Source organism: Echinops telfairi, unplaced genomic scaffold, assembly GCF_000313985.2.
Source record: "Echinops telfairi isolate 266 unplaced genomic scaffold, ASM31398v2 ScPeMD7_7458;HRSCAF=8496, whole genome shotgun sequence".
NCBI lineage: Eukaryota > Metazoa > Chordata > Mammalia > Afrosoricida > Tenrecidae > Echinops > Echinops telfairi.
Genome location: NW_022111358.1, coordinates 33,583,016 through 33,592,639, shown reverse-complemented (window position 1 = coordinate 33,592,639; position 9,624 = coordinate 33,583,016). Strand labels below are relative to the sequence as shown.

The 9,624-nt window shown below is 50.5% G+C and overlaps 1 protein-coding gene across 1 annotated transcript in view; it reads right to left on the bottom strand.

Moving 5' to 3' along the window:
• Positions 1-5,657: 5,657 nt before the first annotated feature.
• MYL4 (myosin light chain 4) overlaps positions 5,658-9,624 on the bottom strand; it is a 14,043-nt gene continuing 10,076 nt past the window's right edge. The window contains exons 4-7 of the mRNA XM_004707258.2: positions 7,432-7,605; positions 6,911-6,988; positions 6,296-6,339; positions 5,658-5,811 (exon numbers count right to left, since the gene is read on the bottom strand). Coding sequence (XP_004707315.1) covers positions 6,311-6,339; positions 6,911-6,988; positions 7,432-7,605 — 281 coding nt within the window. The 3' untranslated portion in view covers positions 5,658-5,811; positions 6,296-6,310. The remainder of the gene's footprint in view (positions 5,812-6,295; positions 6,340-6,910; positions 6,989-7,431; positions 7,606-9,624) is intronic.

Here is a 9,624-nt window from a genome sequence, read left to right as displayed (position 1 = left end):
GAAACCCCGCATAAGGGTCACTATGAATTGGAATTGATTGGATGGCAGTGGGTTTGGGGGTGTCCTCTGGTTCTGACATCTTCTGTTCCAATTTGGCAACTGTGTTAAGGAGACTAAATTATGAACTTCACCAGTTAATGCAGACCTCTCTCTAGGTGCTTGTGGTGAGGAGAAAAGCTCTAGGGAAAGGGGGGGCGGGCCTGGAAAAGTGGACATGTTGGAAGGGCTAGATAAGGAAGCGCACTTCCGGAGGGAGAAGTGAATCCAGAAACGACGGGCTGAGGAGGGAGATGGGAGAGGAGGCAGAGCAGGGAGCCAGCCGAGAGGAAGGTCCGCCAGCAGGTTTCTACAAGATGACAAACAAGTGAAGCCAGGCCGTGGGAACCAACAGGAAGGATTCAGAAATGGCCTTTTAGGGGGTAGGGAGCTTTTGTAAGTTATCTGGAGGCAAGTTAATGAAAAATAGTATTTTAGGGCAATGATAAAACTGGAGTGTGGAAACTACAACAGTAAAGAGTCAGGCTTGCTGTCATTATTCTTTCTAAATGATTTTTAAAACTCTGAAATGGGGTTAATAGCCCTACCTCAGAAACTGTGTGGAGAGACTTACTGTGTGAAATGCCGGGCACATAGTAGGTGTTCAGTAAAATTAACATGCTCTCTCATATCTGATTGATCCATGTTCTCCCCAGGGGGCTGCTCTGCACGTCTCGCTTAAGGCTCGTGTCCCAAGAAGCTTGTTCCTCATTGCACCTCACTGGTGCTGTAGTGGGTGACATGTGGGGCTGCTAACCAAAAGGGCAGCAGTTCGAAACCACCAGCTCCTCGGCGAGAGAAAGACCAGGCTTTCTGCTCCAGTGAAGATTTACAGCCTCGGGAATCTGCAGGGGCGGTTCTCCCCTGCCCTCTGGGGGTCACAATGAGCGAGAATCAACTCGAGGTGAGGGCAGGGGGTTCCTCCCGTTCTTCTGGCAGGTGCGTTGGTAGAAGGCACGCTGTGCATTACACAGGTGGCACGATCCTACGGAGAACCATCCTCGAGTTACAGCCCGGGCGCTCCTTTGCTTGCTCCATTAAACGGGTAGGCTACTCCTGGACAGGGGAAACACGCACTGGTTTTTAAATAAGGGGGAGCATTCACCCCAATTCTTTGTGAACGCACGCAATGATGAATAAAGGAACAAGTACCTGTTGGAGACAGAGAGGAAAGGGGCAGAGAAGCTGACGTGTTCCCAACCCTGAGATGGAATGGTTGCGTCCAAGTTGGGGAGAGGATTAGAGAGCGAGAGCAGTTAGGGAAGGAAGCGGGGAAGAGCCCCACAAAGTCCCAGGGCTCCTGGTAAGGAAATGTTTCCAAAGTAGGTGGGCGTTTGGGAAAGGGGAGCCAAACAGGGCTCAGGGAACCCAGCCTCGCTTTCATTCATTACGACCTCGCGTGAGTCATCTAAGGACGGATTTCTTTTTTTTTTTCCTAATAAGTCTAAAGTGTGGCAAAATCTGTGATCTTCTAGCTGAGACTCCAAAACTCTGGAACCCAAAGCCTGCCCCTCAGCCAGGGAAGCGCTGTTCCCTTCCGTTTCACACGTAAGCTTTTGCATTGATGATCCTCTGAACAAAAAGGTCATGCGGCTGAAACCATTTGGAAACTGCTGGCTGCAATGGCCCGCTCTCCCTGTATGAAGGTGTCTGGTTTTATGATTCGACCAGTCCGCGGTCACTGCTTGTGCCTCTCTTCAAAGAAGGAGTGTGCACAAGCCCCAGTCTTATCTCCTCAGCCAGACCAGAAGCGCTGAGAAAGCTGGACTTTAGCTCATGGTTCAAAGCCTCTCATGGTAGGCAGTGTGGCCAGACTCATAGGAGATAGTCCACCAAGTTCCTGTGGCTGGATTCCTTGACAAGACATCAGATAGGCTACGAGGAGAAGTATCTACTTCACCTTACAGTTCTCAGGGTTGTAGAGACCCTCATCCTACGATGGCCGGGTCCCTCACTGCCAATGTACATTTTTCTGCCTCTGTTTTGTGTGTGTGTATATGTGTGTGTGTGTGTGTGTGTGTGTGTGTCTTTCAGTTCATCACATTAGCTTCTTTCTTCTCCCCAATTATCCACACACCCCATGCCTCTGCCCTAGCCTGAAGTCTGTACCCCTGAGATCTTTGGGACCCTGAGCTGGTCTCTGGTCTGAAGCTCAGAGTTTGAAGGAGAGACGCCATGAGATGCCCCAGAGGCCAAATCAGGAACCAGGACTTGACAGTCAAGGGAAGAGGCCACCACAAGAAGCAAGGTCCCTCATCAATGAGAAAATAGAGACAAACTTAAAAGCCCTAATAGAGACCATAAACACACTTCCAAACATCACACACACACACACAACCACACACACAACCACAGGCAGCAGAAGACAAAATGAATGACTGAGACGTTCTGACTTGTGTGCCTCCAAGGACTTCCTCCTCAAGAGAGTAAAAGGACTGGGAAATTTGGGGGCAACAAGACTTCAGACAAGAGGCGAATCTCTAAAATGTACAGAAAACATCAACACTTCAACAAGAGAAAGACAAATGATCCAACTAAAAGGTGGGCAGAGGACATGAACAGACATGTCACCCAAGACACCCAGGCAGCCAACCAACATAGGAACAAATGCTTGGTAAGGTGACCAGATTTAAAGCAGGACACCATTGACCGGGGTAGGGGGCATTCTTGATTAAAAATTTGGTCTAGGTAGGCAACTGAACACCCCCTTACTGAACGGTTGTTGGGAGGAGACGAGCCAATCAGGGTGCAGGGTAGCAACGATGAAACATAACTTTCCTCTAGTTCTTAAATGCTTCCTCCCCCCACCACTATCATGATCCCAATTCTACCTTACAAATCTGGCTAGACCAGAGGATGTACATTGTACAGATAGCAACTGGAAACACAGGGAATCCAGGACAGATGACTCCTTCAGACCAGTGGTGAGAGGGGCAATGCCTGGAGGGTGAAGGGAATGTGGTGTAGAAAGGGGGAACCAATTACAAGAATCTAAGTATTGCCTCCTCCCTGGGGGATGGACAGCAGAGAAGAGGGCAGAGGAAGTTGTCAGACAGTGTAACTTATGACAAAACTATAATAATTTATGAATTATGAAGGGTTCATGAGGGAGGGGGGGGGGGAGGGAAGGGGAAAATGAGCAACTGATATTAAGGGCTAAAGTAGAAGGCAAATGTTTTGAGAATGATGAGGGCAACAAATGTACATATGTGCTTGACACAATAGATGGATGTATGGATTGTGATAAGAATTGTACGAGCCCCCAATAAAATAATTTTTAATTGGTCTATATGGACCACATAGACCATTCCCTAGCTTGTCGTTGCATTCTTTCCAAAAATCGGGACTTTTTTAAAACGCCCAAAAGCGGGACGTCTGGTCACCTTATGCTTGAGATCCCTAGCCAGTCAAGAAATCCAAATCAAAGCAACAATGAGCTACCACCTCCCACCTCGCACCAGGGTTGAGAGCAAAGTTTAAAACTCTGAAAGGAAGAGCGGCTGCAGTGTGTGTGGAAATGGACACCATCAACCCCCTGCTGGGGGGGCTGCAGAAATGTGTAGCCCCTAGTGAAAGCCGTGCGGCGCTTCCTCAAACAACTGGGAATGGACAGTCCACACGACCCAGCAATGCCTCCTTGGCTCTGCGATGATCATGAAGTAAGAGGCAAAGCTCCAACAGACCCATGCCACAGCCATGGTCATGGCAACACTAACTCACGAGATCAAGAAAAGGAGACAAGTTCAATACCCGTCAGTGGAAGGATAGATAAAGGAACGTCGGTACCAACACACCATGGAATACTACTGCTGCAGTAGTAATGATGAAACTGGAGAACACCATGCTGCGTCACTCACAAAGGTACGGAACCATTGTTATAAAGGGAAAATCAAGACAAAGGCCTTCATCCCTGAAGAAATAAGCTTTGATGGTTGGGGGTGGGGCAGGGAAAACAGGGACGGTAAAGCAATAGGCGAGACTGGGAACAACGGGTGCTAACTGGTGTCAAAGGAAAGAGACAAAAACAAAAAAACTCACTGCCATTGAGTGCATGCCAACTCATCGTTGGAGCCTATGGGACAGGGTAGAACTGCCCCTGTGGGTTTCCAAGACTGTAACTCTTTACAGGGCTAGGAAGCCCCATCTTCCCCCAACGAATGGCTGGTGGTTTTGACCTGCAGACCTTGTGGGTTCGCAGCCCAACGTGTAATCACTGTGCCACCAAGGCTCCTGAAGGAAAAGATAGAGAAATCAAGGGGTGGAGCAGAGCAACCCATTGAGAGGTTTCTAGGTAGTTTACGTTGTTGAATACAGAACTGATTATCTGAAATGTTAAACCCTCGCCTACTTCATAGGAAAAAGCACATATATATATATATGTATGTATGTATATATATGTGTGTGTGTGTGTGTGTGTATGTATATGTATATGTGTGTGTATATACATACATACATATAAAGGGCCAGTAGGAAATTCTCTAAGTCGGTTCATGGCTATCCTTTCCCTGCCTGCCACCTGGAGGGGAGAAAAGATGGACAGTGAGCTTTAGAAGGAAGTACAACTATTCAAACTCTAAATCCTTCCAGAGCGCTTTGCTCGTGTCCAACCCTGCCTTTTTACAGACGCCTGGGCTTTTGTCCACGCCGTGTCAGCTTCCAGACACTGTACGTGCTCCTCGCTTGTTGATGCATGCATCGTGTATCACTTTGTGTTTGCAACAAGAGTGGAAACCTATCTGGCTATTTTCCGTATGAACGATGTGCAGGTGCCATAAAGGTTTGAGGCAAGACCGACGAATCACACATCATTCCTCTGGTTCCTGAATGCTTCCTCCCCCCACCACCATGACCCAGTTCTACCTTACAAATCTGCCTAGACCGGAGGACACACGTTGGTACAGATAAGAGCTCTCAACACAAGGAATTCAGGACAGCTAAACTCCTCAGGAACAGTAGCTGGGAGCAGCCATATCCTGAGGTAGGGGGATGGTCATAGAGGGAGAAGGGTGAGAAAGGGGGAACCCATCACAAGTTTGGATATATAGGCCCACCGAAGGGGACGAATAACAGAAATGTGGGTGAAGGGAGACCAGGGACAGTGTAAGCTATGAAATAACAATAACAACATATAATTGATCAAGGATACATGAGGGAAGGAAGGTGGGGGAGGAAAGGGAAAACAGAGGAGCTTATACCAAGAGCTCAAGTAGAAAATGTTTTGGAAATGATGGTGGCAACATATGTACAAATATGCTTGATCCAATTGATGTATGGAATGTTATAAGAGCTGTAAGAGTCCCCAGTAAAATGATTTAAAGAAAAAGGTTTGAGGCAAGAGCAACGCTAGCTGTGATGGGTCATGGTTCTATGTCAACTTGGCAGTTATGTACCGATGTAAGCTGGCACTTACGCAATGGTGCAGTCCACCTCCATGCTGTGATCTGATGTGGTCATCCTCCATTTTTACGTAACACCTATTATCAGATAACGACCTGGTCTTTGGCACCCAATCATGTCAGTAAGTCAAGAGGGATGTACTCATTTATCTGATGAATATTCATGAGGCCTCAGGTGAGATTATCACACACACACCAAAAATAAAACCATAAGTCAAAGACATGTTAGAACCAGGGAACTCGGCCCAGCTTTGCCTAGGCTGTTTATTTACAGGAAGGGCTGTGGTGCAGTGACAGATCTGGGTCTCTGGCTCCAGCTCAGTTTCTCCAGGCCTCTTGCTCACCCACCCTGTGATGGCAAAAGCCAAGAGCCGGGCACCTGCAAGAGAGCATGAGAACAAAAGGGCATTTCCCCCCTTTCTGCCCCAGCCCCATACCACAAACCCCATCTCCCCAGCAGGACAGCACAGGGCCTGGGGGACACTCAAGCGCAGGCCGGAACACTCTTGCACTTGGGATCCTGCGTTCTCACCCCACCCCCACCCCCTACCCGCCCGGAGCCTGTACAGAAAACTCCAGGCCTGAGGAAGTATCTAAGTGTCTTACTCTAAGGAAACCCAGGAGAGGTAGGAGAGGGTGAGTGGTGAGGAGGAAAATAGGGTGAAAAGACAGAAGAGGGCAGGAAGCCGGAAGGAAGGGAGGTGGGTGATAGGAGCGCTAAGGGTAGGGGGAGATGAGAAGGTGCTGGGATGCTGTCATTCAGTGCCCCCTTGTGGGGTCAGACTTGGAATGGAAGACCCCATGGTCACATGGTAGTGTTCCCAAGGCCCAAAAGGGAGCAGGAGGGAAAGGCTTATACTCACCATCAGGAGCTGGCTTCACCCAGACATGATGTGCTTGACAAAGGCTGGCGGGGGAGATGAAAATTCGCTACTAAACTCAGTCCCCTGTCAATGTTTTATTTCCCTCTGGGCCCCTAACACATTCCCCACCCCCTCCCACCCCTTGAGTTCCACCCTTCCAGCCAGCTCTTAGCCAGACGGTGACTTTTGTCCCTGTGGGAAGTAGGGAGAGGGAGGAAAGAGACGGAAAGTCTGCTCTGCGTCCACTCTGTGTGCTGACTTGACGCAGATAAAGTGAATGACCGTCCCTCAATGAGTCCCCGTGGCCTTGAAGACAGTGCTATCATCCCCTGACTCCAGCTGGTAGATAGAAAAACTGAGGCTACGAGAAAGCGATGGGCTCGTTCACAAGGTCCCATAGCTTGCATATCACAGGGTGCTCACGGAAGTCCATGTACCTTGGTTTCCGTCATGGTGCTCAAGTTCAAGACGGAGAGCAGCACCCACCAGGAACCCCCCACGGGCATCTGGTGTGCCTAGCCTCCAGCTCCTGAGCCTACTGCAGACCCACCCGGTACAGACTGGGCCTGCCACATGGCCCTGCAGGGCCCAGGGAACCTATCCATGACCTGATACCTTCGTAATTGATACAGCCATTGGCATCCTCTTGCCCGGCTAGCAGCTGCTCCACTTCAGCCTCCGTCATCTTCTCCCCTGGATTGAGGGGCAGGGAACCCTTTGTTACAGATGGCAAAGGGAAAGCAGGCAAAGCCAAGGGCCCTCAAGTATGAGGGCTCAAGGCTCCCTGGAGCTGGGAAGGGGGTTCTAGCCTCTCCTCAGGGCTTTGGAAGGTAGCGCCAAGGATCTCAGAGGCCCTGCCAAGTCCCTGAGGCTTCTCCCTCTCCCTGACGGCCACCACAGGGTGGGCAGACCAGGACCCCAGAAACTGTGACAAAGCCAAGGATGGAATCTCTATCCCACCCACCCCCTCCCTCTGTCTACCAGCAAAGCCCTCTGGGAAAGGTAGTCCTTGCAAGCCCTCCTGGGAGATGGAAGCAGGATGAGACTGACCCTCAGAATTCAGGGCCAGCTCAGTGTTCCCATCTCCCACCCTCATTGCTTCCCCCTGGGCTTCAGCCCACGCCCAGCTGGCATACCCAGGGTGGCCAGCACATGCCGGAGCTCTGCACCCATGACAGTGCCGTTGCTCTCCTTGTCGAAAACTCGCAGCCCCTCCACAAAGTCCTCGTAGGTGCCCTGCTCCTTGTTGCGGGAGATGTGCTGCAGGATGGGCAGGAATGTCTCGAAGTCCAGCATCTTGGCATTCATCTCTTCAGGCCGGGGCAGGGAAAGAGAACGATATGAGCAGCTCAGCGGGCGCCTCACCCAGCTCGGCTAGGTCAGGCCCAGCCCTGCAAGCAGGCAACACCCAGGCCTTAGACCAGTGGTTCTCCACCGCCCTAATGCTGCCACCCTTTCATACAGTTCCTCAGCAACCATCACATTATTTCCATTGCTCCTTCATCACTGTCATTTTGCTACTCTTATGAATCTGGCGACCCCTGTGAAAGGGTTGTTCAACCCCCAAAGGGGTCGCAACCCACAGGTTGGGAACTGCTGCCTTTGACTGTAGCCACTTCTGGGTGGGCCATTCGAGTGATCCCCAAGAGCAGAGCCCCCAGAGAAAGGCAGGCAGCTGGCCCTGGGATATATTTTTCTCCGAGAAAAATTTTTTTTTCACCACCACTGACTTGTTATGACCAGATAGAACTGCCCCAGTGGGTTTCTGAGACTGTCAATCTTGGTGGGAATAGAAAGCCTCCTCTTTTTCCTGCGGAGCAGCTGGTGGTTTTGAACTGCTGACCTTGTGGTTAAACAGGCCAACGCATAACCCACTATGCCACCAGAACTCCATTCTCTATGAAGGCAAAGGACATGTGGTTCCTTCTAGAACCCTGAGCTCAGGGGGCCAGCTAGGCTGCAGAGCCATGGGTGGCAGCAGGGGTATTTTGAGGGACCCCAAGGGCCTCCCATTCACAACAGAGAGGTCTGACGTGTGACAGAATAGAAGTAAATGGACATCGGCATCCCACTTTGCCTGGAGTCATGCTGGGGCGATTATTTTCACAAGTGTGGAATTGTCTTGTTGATGGCACATTTCTTCCACCAATGGAGTATGTGGAAAGCCTGAATTTAGTTGCTGCGGACAATTTCCAATACCCCAGCTATGTCTTCTTTTCTTTCCCTTCTTTCTTCTCTTTCTTTTCTTTCTAACCCAGGCTGTTGTCACTGTGGTTGGCTGCCATCCGGCGTAGCGCAGTAGAACAGCTGCAGAGGGTGGCCGAGGTTGGGAGGCATTGGGAAGCAGATCATCGGGGTCTGTCATCCGAGGTCCCTCTGGGTGAGTTTGAACTGCCAACTTTCTAATAAGCGGTCAAGCAGGTCACCATTTATGCCATTCAGGGAACTAAACTACCCAGGGAACCAAACGCCCCCTAACGGAAGCAGCCCAGTTACCTCAGAGCCCTGCTGACAGGGGTAAGCTTCCAGCCCTCAAGCCCTTTCCAGTGCCACATCTTTCACCTGCCACTGGGCTTCTTCACAGGAGCCCTGTGGCCAGTGGGTGATACATTGGGCTGCCTGCCACCAGGTCAACAGTTTGGAACCAGCGGCCGGGGCTTTCTGCTTTTATAGAATGGTACAGTCGCAGAACCCCACAGGGCAGGTCCACCCTGTCCTCTAGGGCTGCTTGAGTCAGGGTTAGCTCGATGCCAATGGCTTCAGGTTTGTTTGCTGTGTGTGTGTTTTCCTCTTGCGTCTTCACAAGGCGAGGTGATTCGCCCTTGGGGTGCTCTCCTTGCACAGTTCCTAGGAGGCCAGCTATCAAGGCGCTCACTTCTTCATTCACTCACCCAAGCCCATTGGGATGCAACGGAGTGAAAAAAGCCTCCCTCGAGAGAGACCAGACCTTGGGGCTGCTCTAACCGACATCAAATGAGTCATGTGCACATTTTTTTTTGGGTGCTGTAACCAGTGTTAGAAATAAATTATTTGTGCTCCAACGCCTAATGATTCCATAGCACCTCGGGGCTGGGACCCTTCCACCAAGAGCTCCTGGGCTGTGAAGTGCAGGAAGGTGGTTAGTTAGTAAGTCCCCTCCCCACACACTCTTCCTTCATCTCTGGCATCCTGAGGAGTCCGGGGCAGACACAGAAACAATCAAATGACGCCCTTGCCCTCCAGAAGCGTCCAGCTTCATGGCTGAAAGGAGAATAAGCCTAGACTCTGGTCTTTGAGGGTCAAGTAAGGACTAGAGGCTTCTAGATCAATTATCTCAAAGAGATAAGGTT